At 34.3% G+C, this 13735-nt stretch overlaps 1 protein-coding gene across 4 annotated transcripts in view; it reads left to right on the plus strand.

Moving 5' to 3' along the window:
- Window positions 1–13735, plus strand: part of KIF20B (kinesin family member 20B) — a 77899-nt gene that overhangs the window by 32612 nt on the left and 31552 nt on the right. For all 4 annotated transcript variants that reach the window (XM_045438166.1, XM_045438168.1, XM_045438167.1 and 1 more), the window contains exons 21-24: window positions 1163–2402; window positions 2737–2875; window positions 10222–10341; window positions 12294–12354. In XM_045438166.1, coding sequence (XP_045294122.1) covers window positions 1163–2402; window positions 2737–2875; window positions 10222–10341; window positions 12294–12354 — 1560 coding nt within the window. The remainder of the gene's footprint in view (window positions 1–1162; window positions 2403–2736; window positions 2876–10221; window positions 10342–12293; window positions 12355–13735) is intronic.

Here is a 13735-nt window from a genome sequence, read left to right on the forward strand (position 1 = left end):
TCCACTTTGGGACGACTTGCCCCAACTTTGTAAAAGGTTAGGAGACACTTAGATGGAAGAATAATATATTGGTTGAAGATTATTTAAAAAAAAAAATCCGTAAGAGGAAGTGGGCTAGTTTGTTGTAAAAATAGGGTAAATCTTTAAGATTCCAGAGTAGCTGGAATCCTTAGAATAAATTAAGAATCTTGAGGCAGTAAATGGGGAAAATGTAACTACAAACATAAGAAAAGCTTCAAAAATAAACTAAGCAGCTTTTAAGATAGTGAGGCTATACAGCAAGGGTAATGCCGTGTTTTCCCCACCCTCTATGAGGCAGAGGACACAATGGGAGTTACAGATAATAAAACCTTATTCAGTGTGCTTTTAAAATTAGTCTGTATTAAAGAAAGATCTTGGGATTCCGAAATGAGATTGCACAGTTACCCAAGAGCATTTAGACAATTAGGTGAAGGAAATGAATACGGATTGTATTTGAAAAATAGAAATCTACTGATAAGGCTTGTTTTTGTATCCATACTGTTGAAACTGAGATAGGTGATGTTATTATTTCTGCTTTACATTTGAGGAAGTGGTCTTAGGGTTGGGGAGTTTATTGACAGTTATACAACTAGTGAAGAAGGGTAAGGCAATATCAGAGTTCTCAGAATTTCACCGATTTCCCCCCTAATTTTAGCTATTAAAATAAGGTACTCAGTTTTCAAGTCATTAATTCAGTAGATCTGTAATACAATTGTACTTTAAAATTGTTCTTTAAGGTTTGGGATGTCCACCTTAAGTGTCTCATTATGTGATTTCCTTCCCTCTGTCCCATGTTATAATGATAACAAAGACTTGTAGTAGAAAATTTAGATAATATTGAAAGTTATAAAAAGAAGAGAAATAACTGGTAATCCTGCTCAGGTAGCTACCATCTATTTTGGCATGCTTCCTTTGCTAACTCTTTCTGCATTAATTTAAGGAACTATAATTTTTACATCAATGGGCTTATGTGGGTGTATGTTTTGCAACCTGTTTTTTCTTTTTCACTCAATGCCCTGTTTCTGTTTCTCATTAAAAGTTTGCTTTCATATTTGTTGTATGTTTTAATATTGGCCTATAGGGTAATTTTTTGGTTTTATTAAGGTTTGCCAGATTAATAACAGTTTTCTTATTTTTAAAGGACCTATCCACGTAACTCCAACTATTACTGAAGACGAAAAGAAAAGTGAAGAAGTGCAGAAGAGCATTTCAGAAGATGAGGAAGGCATAAGAATTTTACAAGAAAATAATGAAGAGCTGAAAACATGTCTACTCACGGCTGAGAATGAACTTAAAAATGAAAAGGAAGAAAAAGCAGAATTAAACAAAAAGATCATTAGTTTGCAGCAGGAACTTTCTTTTTCTGAAAAGAAGAGTTTGACTTTAAATATTGAGGTCCAACAAATTCAGTCAAATTATGATAATGCAATTTCTGAATTACATGTGCTGAGAGGTATAAATCAAGAACAGGAGGAAAAGATTGAGAAATTGTCAAAGGAAATAGAAACCGCTAGAAAAAATATCACAACTAATGTTTCACAAATAAAAGCAATGCAAGCAAAAATAGATGAACTACGAATGCTTGATTCAGTTTCTCAGATCGCAAACATAGATTTACTCAATCTCCGGGATCTGTCAAGTGGCTTTCAAGAGGATAATTTACAGAATACACAGTTACAGCTTTTAGATAATGATGGTTTGGTAAGTAAGCAGGTTAACGAATATCATATTCAAGAACTCGGTAGGGAAAGTTCTTTCCACTCTAGTATCGAGGCCATTTGGGAAGAGTGTAAGGAGATTGTAAAAGCCTCTTCCAAAAAAAGTCATCAGATCCAGGAATTGGAACAACAGATAGAAAAATTACAGGCAGAATTAAGAGGCTGTATGGATGAAAACAATAGGCTAAAAACAGAGGAGAGGGAGAATAAAAATCAAGGTGACCTACTGAAAGAAAAAGAAAATCTTATACAACAGCTGAAACAAGAATTGCAAGAAAAAAACATTTCTCTTGATGTTCAAGTACAGCATGTAGTTGAAGGGAAGAGAGCACTTTCAGAACTTACACAAGATGTTACTTGCTATAAGATGAAAATAAAGGAACTTAAAGCAATCTTAGAAACTCAAAAAGATGAATGTAGTCGTTCAGCCAAGTTAGAACAAGAAATATTGGAAAAGGAATCTATCATCTCAAAGCTAGAGAGAAGTCTGAAGGAATTTCAAGCAAATCTTCAGGATTCTATTAAAAACACCAAAGATTTAAGTGAAAAGGAAATCAAGTTGAAAGAAGAAATTGCACAATTAACAAATAATTTGCAAGATGCAAAGCATTCACTTCAGTTAAAGGAAGAAGAAAATGAAACCAACCGGCAAAAAGCAGAAAAGTAAGATAAATGTTATTAAAATATCTAAAATGTGCAAAGCATTTATTTTATTGGTTTTCCTATGTAGCTTTTAAATAATAGATGGGCATAACTTAATCTAATACAATATAGCATGTATGATGAGTAAAGAACTTGAACTTTGTTCAAATAGACCTTTGGAACCCAAAGTTATGTGCAAAAATCTGTTTATAAAATCACATGAAATCCTCTCTGAAGGACTCATTGGACATTCCAGGTTTGTGAAAATAGAGAATTTTGTAGATCGTTATCAGTTACACATATGATCTTATGTGTCTAGTGGTGGTCACTATAGAACATGATTTGTGTTCTTTAGGTTGAGAGAGGAGCTCTCTGCAAGCTCTGCTCTTACCCAGAATCTGAAAGCAGATCTTCAGAGGAAGGAAGAAGACTATGCTGAGCTGAAAGAGAAACTGGCTGATGCGAAAAAACAGATTGAGCAAGTACAGAAAGAGGTAGGTTATTTGAAAAGTTGTATGGCCAACTTAAATAACAAAGATTGTTTCCCTTCCATAGCACATTTTTTAGACACAGATTTTAGAATGAAACAGAACATTTACCAACTCCATAATTTTTCTTAAAATGCTGAGAAAACTTACTTCACAGAAGAAAATTTAGCCAGCTTCAACAAACAGGAATGTTCAACATTAAGAAAAATATGTGGGGGAGGTTGATGGAATAGGTGAAATAGGTGAGGGGGATTAAGAGTCCACTAATCATCATAAGCACGGGGTAATGTGTAGAATTGCTGAATCACTACTTTGTACACCTGAAACTAATATAACTGTATGTTAATTATCCTGGAATTAAAATAAAAAACTTAATAAATCTCAAAAAAAGAAAAAAATGTGCCTCATATAGGATTAGAATCTTATTTTCTTTTAAGCACTGCCAAGTTCAAGTTCCCCCAGAAGTAAAAATGAAACTTGTTTGCAGATAATATTCATAAGTGTATGCAGTATAGTTGTAACAAGTTTTTATTAGTTTAATATTAAAATAGGAAATGTAGGGGCGCCTGGGTGGCGCAGTCGGTTAAGCGTCCGACTTCAGCCAGGTCACGATCTCACGGTCCGTGAGTTCGAGCCCCGCGTCGGGCTCTGGGCTGACGGCTCAGAGCCTGGAGCCTGTTTCCGATTCTGTGTCTCCCTCTCTCTCTGCCCCTCCCCCGTTCATGCTCTGTCTCTCTCTGTCCCAAAAATAAATAAACGTTGAAAAAAAAAAAAAAATTTTTTAAAAAAATAAAAAATAAAATAGGAAATGTAATCACTGATTGCAAGTACAAAATACACAAAAGTATATACAGTGAGAAAAAAAACTCCCTCCTTCCTAGCCATCAAGTTTCTCTCCAAGGCATCAAACGATACCAGTTACTTTCTCTTTACTTCTTCCTCTCTCTAGCCTTCTTTCTTCTCTTTCTGTAAAAAAAAAAAAAAAATGAAAATATCCTATAGACACTGTTGTGAATCTTAGTTTTTTCACTTAATAGTGCATCTTGGCTGTCTTCTCATATCAGGATAATGTCAAGAATCTCCAGGGGCGCCTGGGTGGCTCAGTCAGTTGAGTGTCCGACTTCCACTCAGGTTATGATTTTATGGTTCAAGGGTTTGAGCCCCACGTTGGACTCTGTGCTGACAGCTCAGAGCCCAGAGCCTGCTTCGGATTCTGTGTCTGTCTCTCTTTCTGTCCCGCCACCCTCAAACTCTGTTTCTCTCTCTCAATAGTAAATAAACATTAAAAAAAAAAAAAAAGAATCTCCAAATGAACTATTTTAAGACTACAAACTGTATTTGCCATTAGTTAATTGGTTCTGTATTATTAGACAATTCAGATAATTTTGTCTTCTGCTGATTGAGCTTATGCAGCAGTCATTTGAACATTTACAAGAAATTCTGTGATACATAAATTCCCAAAAGTAGAATTTATGATTCACTGGTTTGTACATTTGTAATTTTGATACTCTCAATGCCAATTTGTAAGCCAGAGGTAATTATGAGAATAAGAGAATATTTTTTCCACCCTAATCCACAAAGTAGTATTTTATCATACTTTTTGATATTTGCTAATTTGACAGATAAAGTATGTATCTCACAGTAATTTAATTTGCATTTTTCTAATTATGAGTGAGCATCTTTTTGTTTAAAAGCCACTTATATTTTTTTCTATGAACTGTGTATCCATATCTTTAGACTTTTAATTTGGGTTATTGATTTTTCTGTTTTTTTTAATTATTTTTGCTTTATAGGAGCTTATTACATATTTAGGAAATTAGCCTTTTTAAAGATATGAATTGAAGACCCCTTCCCCTCATTGCTGTTTTTCTTAATAGGGTTCTTTTTTTGCCTTAGAGCAAATTTTTATTTTCATGTATTTAAATTTATTTATTTTTCTTTCATGACTTCTTGATTTTGTCTTGTACTTAGAGTTTTTTTAAAGCTGAAGGTGTTTTTTTTTTTAATAAATGTGGTTTTCTTTGTTTTGTTTTTTTTTTTAATTTTAAGCTTTTTATTTTTAAGGAATCTCTACGCCCAATGTAGGGCTTGAACCCATAACCCCAAGATCAAGAGTTGCATGCTCTCTCAACTGAACCAGCCAGGCACCCCTAAAAGCTGAAATAATTTTTAATTTTTCTTATTATTTTTTTTTTAATGTGTATTTATTTTTGAGAGAGACAGAGACACAGTGCGAGCAGGGGAGGGGCAGAGAGAGAGAGGGAGACAGAGAATCTGAAGCAGGCTCCAGGCTTTGAGCTGTCGCTGACAGAGCCCAACATGGGGCTCGAACTCATGAATTGTGAGATAATGACCTGAGCCAAAGTTAGGTGCTCAACTGACTGAGCCACCCAGGTGCCCCAAAGCTGAAACGGTTTTAAAGAATTATTTTTTATTATTACTTTGAGTTAGTTAAAAAGAATACTTAAATGTGTCTGGTCTGAAGAAATTGATATAGCAAATGCTTGTGGGCCCCATCCCTACTTATGCTTCCTACCTCCATAGAAGTTACTACATTGAACGTTTTGTGTTTAATCTTTCTTACCTTCTAAAAATATAATTTATTTATTTATTTATTTATTTTTTTTCAACGTTTATTTATTTTTGGGACAGAGAGAGACAGAGCATGAACGGGGGAGGGGCAGACAGAGAGGGAGACACAGAATCGGAAACAGGCTCCAGGCTCCGAGCCATCAGCCCAGAGCCCGATGCGGGGCTCGAACTCACGGACCGCGAGATCGTGACCTGGCTGAAGTCGGACGCTTAACCGACTGCGCCACCCAGGCGCCCCTAAAAATATAATTTAAAACCATATTTATTCTTTATCTCTAAACAGTATATTGTATTTTTCTGAGACTTTTTATTTTTCACATCATATTTCTGAGATTCATTTATGTATAGTTGTAATAATCACTTTTACTGCTGTATAATACACCCTTCTGTGACCTTCTGCTATTTATTTATCCGTTCGCCTATTGCCATTTAGGGTTTTTTTTTTTTTTTTTCTGTTTTTTGCTGTAGAAGCAGCATTCCTTTTTTCTACATGCCTGTGCATATACTTGTGTGAGAGTTTCTTTTTTTTTTTTTCTTTTTTTTTTTTTTTAACGTTTTTTATTTATTTTTGAGACGGAGAGAGACAGAGCATGAATGGGGGAGGGGCAGAGAGAGAGGGAGACACAGAATCGGAAGCAGGCTCCAGGCTCTGAGCTGTCAGCCCAGAGCCCGAGGCGGGGCTCGAACTCACGGACCGCGAGATCGTGACCTGAGCTGAAGTCGGACGCTTAACCGACTGAGCCACCCAGGCGCCCCAGAGAGAGTTTCTATTCCAAGGGGTGGAATTGTTGCATCAGACGATGTGAAGGGGTATTATTGCCATTTGGAATTGTATTCCTATGATTATTAATGAAGTCCAGCATCTATTTATGTGTTTATTGGCTATTTGTCCTGGTTACTACCTACTCTGTGAAATCATTTGTTAATATTTTCTCTTAATTGTGCTTTTTTTTTTTTTTTAATTAGTGTGTAGTATTTCTTTATTCTTGATTCTTTATCAGTTAAATATGTCACAAATATCTTCTATTTTGTCATCTTTTGATGATTGAAGTTCTTTATTTAAAATATTTTTTTTAATGTTTATTTTTGAGAGAGAGAGAGAGACAGGGCACAAGTGGGGGAAGGGCAGAGAGAAAGGGAGACACAGAATCCAAAATAGGCTGCAGGCTCCAAGCTGTCAGCACAGAGCCCGACGTGGGCTCAAACCCACAAACGGTGAGATCATAACCTGAGCCGAAGTCACACATTTAACTGTCTGAGCCTGAAGTTCTTTATTTTAATAGTTTTATTTTTTACCATTCTTTTGAAAACCAGACCACTTCATTTTTCAAATGTACTTAAAAGCCAGCATCTGTCAGTGCTCCACTTATTTCTATGATTCTTATTTTCACTCAGTTTTTTATCTCTGTATTTCTTAACTTTTTTTTTTGCTAATTATTCGATGCATTTAAAAAGATTAAATTTATTTTTTTCATCCAGTATATATATATTTTTTCAACAGAGGTTTATTCTAAACCATTTGAAATTGAAGTTCTGGAATAGTTTATTATTTAATGTAAAAAAATGCCCATAATAAGATAGCATTAATGTAAATTAAAAATGAATAAAAAAGTTAGAATGGATATGAACTTTCTGATTAAATAAGCAACAATTTTCATGACCATTAGGTCTGTCTAGTAAAGAAAAGGAAGGGGGAGTGAAGCTCTTGCTATGGACCCAGTTCCCCTCTGCACTTTTTATGGATGGAAGTTCTTTTCTTTCTCTGCCAGTTCCTTAAGCACTGTGATGCCTGGAAGCTTTGGCCTAAGTTCTGTTTCTTCATTTATAGTGATTTGTAGAGATGTGTAAATTGTATTTCTCATTGTTTCATCAGCACAATTTATAATTTATAAAGTTTTCAGAATCATCAGTATAAATAGCAGGATTCTGATTTAAGTACAAAGTTAAGACCTAAGCTTTCATGATAATATGGGAAAATGCTTGTGTTATAATATTAAATAATAGAAAGTGAACCCAATTTTATATACAGTCAAACCTGAACAGATAAATTTGAGCTGTGCAGGTCCACTTTTTTCTTTTCTCTAGCTTTACTTTATTGTAAGAACACAGTATATAATACATATAACATACACATGTGTTCATTGACTTTATGATATTGGTAAGGCACATGGTCAGGGTTTTGAAGAGTCAAAAGTAATATGTCGGGGCACCTAGGTGGCTCAGTCGTTAAGTGTTCGACTCCTGGTTTTGGCTCGGGTCATGATCTCACAGTTCATGAGTTCGAGCCCTGTGTCAGGCTCTGTGCTGAAAGTGTGAAGCCTGATTGGGATTTCAATCTCCCTCTCTCTCTGACTCTCCCTGGCTTGTTCTCTCTTTGCTCTCTCTCTCTTTCTCTCTCTCTCAAAAATTAAATAAGTAAACATAAAAAAAAATTAAAAAGTAATATGTCAGTTTTTGACTGCATAGAAGATATGTATCCCTAACCTCTGTATTGTTCAAGGGTCAAGATTAAAAGTTTGTGAACAATCTGCATTAAAATATAGACTGCAAGGAAATATATAAAAATATTACATATTTTGATTAACTTAGGCAGTGGCATAGGTAACTCTTTTAAAGCTCTATTGCTGCATTTATTAATATCTTATAGTATGTATTCATTATAATAAGGGAAATATAACAACGTTTTTAATCATACCACCATAGGTAAATATAAATCATACCACCATAGGTAAAATGTAAAAACCTATGGAGTTTCATATAAGTATATACAGAAAGTTTCGAAGTTATGTGACAAATATTTTAATGGTAGATTAGATAAGGAATGTTAGACAGTAAAGATGACCTAAACTATAATTAGATAATAGGAAAATTCTTAGATCAGTAAGCTAAAAGCAATGTGGTATAATTTGGAAAAGCATTTGTTCGTTACTCAGAAGATTTGGATCCTTTGTTTTCTAGACACGTAACTTCCTGGTTTAAGGTACTATTTCTGAGCACCATGATTATCAGTAAACATTCTCAAGGATGGTATAATTAACTTCTATTCACATGGAACCAGCTACTTAAATAATAGCTCATTTTTCCAATTAAATAATAGCTCTTTTTTCTAACTAAAAACTTAATTGTATATATTATCTGGAAATATTTCTTAACATTTCTCATTTCTCTCTTCTGTTTAAACATGACCACTCTTTTTTTTAAAAAAATTTTTTTTTTCAACGTTTATTTATTTTTGGGACAGAGAGAGACAGAGCATGAACGGGGGAGGGGCAGAGAGAGAGGGAGACACAGAATCGGAAACAGGCTCCAGGCTCTGAGCCATCAGCCCAGAGCCCGACGCGGGGCTCGAACTCACGGACCGCGAGATCGTGACCTGGCTGAAGTCAGACGCTTAACCGACTGCGCCACCCAGGCTCCCCAAACATGACCACTCTTGACAGTCCATCTATGTTTTTTTAGATCTTTGTGTATGCATTTGACTTAATATATGTATGTAATTGCTGTGTATACTTGTATGTGTCTATTTTTATAAATGGAATCATTGATATATAAATATTGCTTTTTAACTCTAGTTTTGAGATTTTTTTTCACACCACTATTTACAAGGGTATCTCTTTTTATGTTTTATTGTATAGATGACCACTGTTACCCTAATGATGGTTATTAAGGGTATTTTTTCTTTTTCAAAATAATATGTAGTGTCAATGTAAATAATAATAATGACAACAACAATAATAACTTACTCTGGGTCAGTTATTCTGAGTTTACATATAACATCTCATTTAATTCTCAGACATATTAGGGGTAGGCATTGTTTTTAACTTCCATTTAATGGATAAGGAAACATGTACTGAGAGATCTAACTTGTCCAAGTTCACTTAGCTAACAAATGGTAGAGCCAGGATGGAAACTAAGGTGGTCCTTATGTGCATATTGGTGCAACACACAGTCTTTAATTTCTTGTTGGCTGATAGTTTATGGCTGTAAAATTGATAAGGATGGTTTTATTACTCTAAGTCCCATATTTTTTAAACAAAATAAAAATAATAAATATTATTAATGTATGATTATAAAGGTAATAGGTATCTGTTGTGTAGTAAATTTGGAACATTCAGAAAGCCTAAAAAGAAATGTAAAAATTCCCTGAAACCAAACCACTCAGAGCTACTATTATGGTATTTCCATGCTTTCTATGAAGGGGAGCTTTTTTTCAGTTTATAGCCTTCATTTTATGAGATCTCTAGGATTGGTAGAGAATTGTAGAATTATGTTACCAGTAATCAAAAATCAGTTGACCTTCACTTGCGTGGATAACTTTTGATTTTATGATTGTTCCATTTTCATCCTCTGTGGGCCATTGTTAGCTTTTAAAGTATTTCTTGTATTACTGATCCCATTACTCAGTAAACCTTGGAAACCTGAGCCAGTATTTTCCTCATAGAGTATCTCTATTGATTTTTCTGTGATAATGATTTTGCTGTTGCAAGGTGCTATGTTGATTCTTTTTTAGAGCACTTAGAGAATTTGAAATTCTTAAAATATTATAAGAAGAAAGTGATCTTTTCATATGTACTCTCCTTTAGTGTATTAAGACATTTCCTATAATTTGAAGCCATATCATAGTATGTTACACTCTGTAATTTTTCTAATGGGTTTTGAAGGATACGAATCTTTGAACCAGTGGCCATGAATTTTAAACAACAAAAAGCAGTTAGTATTATAAAAAACATTTAATTTGTTTTATAAACATTACTTTGTAGGTATCTGTAATGCGTGATGAGGAGAAATTGCTGAGAATGAAAATCAACGAACTGGAGAAAAAGAAAAACCAGTGTTCTCAGGAAATAGATATGAAACAGCGAACCATTCAGCAACTCAAGGTAACAGTTTTGTTTTTAAAATAGTTTAAGTAGATTTTGTTGGTGTATTTTAGTATCTACTTAAATGTATCCATTCTTTACAGCAAATTCTCTTTTGGCTATTCCTGGAATCTAAAATTTTTTTTAATTACTTAAAATTAAGTATGGCCATAGTGATTTGCTTCTAATGAATAGAGTATGGAAAGGAAAAGGTAGTATCTTTACAGCAGAGAAACCTGGCAGATACCACCTTAACCAGGTGTTCAAGAATAGCATCACCAGTAGTAAGTCATGTTGAGACCATGTGCTTCCTGATAGGTTGTGTCCAGAAGGGCAGGGCCATCTCATGTGGTATTTTACCCCCAAATCCATAATCTCAGTTTAATTAGGAGAAAACATCAGACAAACCCAAACTGAGGATGTTCTACAAAATACCCGACCAGTAAAAAGTGTCAAGGTTATTAAAGAAAAAGATTACCAAGGAATTCTCACAGAATAGAGGAGACTAAGGGGAAATGATAGCTAAATGCAATCTTTGATCCTGTATGGGATCCTAGAAGAGAAAAAGGATGTCACTGGAGAAACTGGTGAAATCCAAATAAAGTCTGTAGTGTTCATTAGCATTATTGCATCAGTGCTAATTTCTTTTTTCATACAAAGATGATTTTTTCCATATTTTAAATAATAGAGAATGGACACTCAACTGCTCATTCTTCTGTCCAGTGTTTTGCAATTTTTAAATAAATGTACTTTGATAATGTAAGAGTTAACATTAGGGGAAGCTACGTGGAGGTTATACAGGAGATTTCTTCTATCTTTGCAACTCTTTTGTGAATCTAAAATCATTTCAAAATAAAAAGTAAAAAAGTGAAGCTCATGTTCTAAAAAAAATATTTTTCAAAAGGACAATTAAAAAGCAAAATCCCTTTATAAGTGATTATATTTTGCTTGACATCAATTAAGTGGATTGGGCAACAATAAAAAGAATGGATTTGTTGTATTCTTTGCATGTTTGCTTTTAAATGAAGCAAACCAATGAATATTCAGATATAAACACATGATTTAATTTTTTCTTAATGTTTATTTCTTGAAAGAGAGAGAGAGAGAGAGAAACAGGGCATGAGCAGGGGGAGGGGCAGAGAGAGAGAGGGAGACACAGAATCTGACACAGGCTCTAGGCTCTGAGCTGTCAGCACAGAGCCCGACGCGAGGCTGGAACTCACAAACAGTGTCATGACCTGAGCCGAAGTCAGATGCTCAACTGACTGAGCCACCCAGGTGCCCCAACACATGATTTAATTTTTAACTGAATGTAATCCTAATAAAGCAGCCTGTACTTTCATAATAGGATTCAGAGATTTCCAGATTCTGTAATGATTCATTGTAAAATTTATAAAGTAAGGAGATAGTGTTGACACTGAATGAGACAGGGAATGAAGGATTAGCAGATAGGTTAAAACTAGAATTGGAAGATTTCCAGTGTCCATAATTTAGTCTTGCCTTTGTGGCTCCTGTTATTTTTTTTCAAACTTCCCAGCTACTTTCTATGTAGAGGGTTTGGAGGACCCTATTTTTTCAGCTTTTTAAGTTTATTGATAGGGAACTTTTTTTTATGGTTTTCCTTGTTCCTTCTATTGTTAAATGTATAGTGAGCCTCCATATCCTCATTTCTACTTTTGTGGTGTATAAGAGAAACCTGGTAGCTTAAAATATTGAGTAAATAAAATGACTGGGCAGTAACTTTGAGGTAGATTAAAGGTATCAAGTTGTTTTTGTTTTTGTTTTTCTTATTACTACTCTCACCCTGCCCTTTTCTCCAAGGTGAAAAAACTTGGAAGTTTGAGACTAGTAATCAGCCTTGTAGGAGAGAGATTTCAAACCTAACATTGAACCTTATTTTTAAATCCCAATATTAAATATTGATGTGCATTTTAGTTACATTTGCATTTAATTCCCGTTGTTTCATTTTGCAGGAGCAGTTAAATAATCAGAATGTGAAAGAAGCTATACAACAGTATGAAAGAGTATGCAAAGGTCAGGAGCAAATCTCTATTTCCGGTACTAAAATAACTGCATAACAATTGATTTAGCATTTTCCTCTGAAAATTATAAAGTAAGGTCAACATAAGATGTAACTGTATCAAAAGAGAAAAGCATTGATTTTTTTTTTTTTAAGTTTATTTATTTGTTTTGAGAGAGACAGAGAGAGCACAAGCAGGAGAGGGGCAGAGAGAGAAAGGGAGAGAGAATCCCAAGCAGTCTCTGTGCAGTCAGCACAGAGCCTGATGCAGGGCTCGAATTCACGATACCATGAGATCATGACCTGTGCCAAAATCAAGAGTCCCAGACGCTTAACCAGCTGAGCCACTCAGGCGCCACAGAAAAGCATTGATCCTAATAAGTAACTTGTCAGCATAAAGTTTATTCTTAGAAAAATAAAACATTAAAAAATGCTCAGTTAAAGGAATATTGATTTCTAGATAATGGCCACTATTTTCTGAAAAACAAAGTCGGTTACATAGGTCACAATGAATGGAATAGATTTCTAGCAAAATCATGTAAGAATATATGTCAAGTAAAACATCTTTAAAATTAAAATATTTTTAAAAGGTTTTTAAAAACCATTAAGTACTTCAGCTTCACATCTTATGTGCTGAATTGTGCTTTTTTTACTCAAATTTTACTTTTAAATTTGAAATGTAAAATTACCTTTGTAGATGATACATCTTTCTATTTGTGATATTATGTGCATTCCTCTACTGCCCGTCACTCATCCCTCAATCTCTTAGTTGTGTGGTTAGTAGAGCTGGGATTTGAACGTAGGTCTATTTCATTCTTAAGTTTCAGATTCTCTTCACTAATTCATGCTATTTGTATTTGGCCAACTAAAAAGAAGGGGTAGGTCAACCAGATTATTTGTTTAGATGATTTGGACATTTGTGGGATTAACTAGGATCAAATATTTGAGTGTGTGTATGCATAAATATACTGTGTATATATCTGCACACTGTCCTATTTTCTCCTGCCTGCCTTTTTAGGCTTTTGTCCCTTAACATTTCTTATTTCTATAATGCTTTTAGGGATTTTCTTTACTTTGACTCTTTTGTCATTGTTGATAAATGTGAATAGATCTTAGCTATTCTGAAAAAGCATGCCTTTGGACCAGGATATAGTTTCTATCATATTTTAATTTTTCCTCTCGTTGCACAGTATTGAGAACTGTGGCATTGGCCCATTTTGACAACTTTAATCTGACTTCCATGTTCTTGAAACTTGCTCCTAAGTCACTTATAACCTACGTATTTTCAAATCTATTAGCTTTTTGCAATCCCTCCTTTCCTTTGTCCTTTCTTTTATTTTGACATAATTATTCACTCTCCTCCTTTTCCTCCTTTTCATTTTTTATGTAGCATTT

This window comes from Leopardus geoffroyi, chromosome D2, assembly GCF_018350155.1.
Source record: "Leopardus geoffroyi isolate Oge1 chromosome D2, O.geoffroyi_Oge1_pat1.0, whole genome shotgun sequence".
Classification (NCBI taxonomy): Eukaryota; Metazoa; Chordata; class Mammalia; order Carnivora; family Felidae; genus Leopardus; species Leopardus geoffroyi.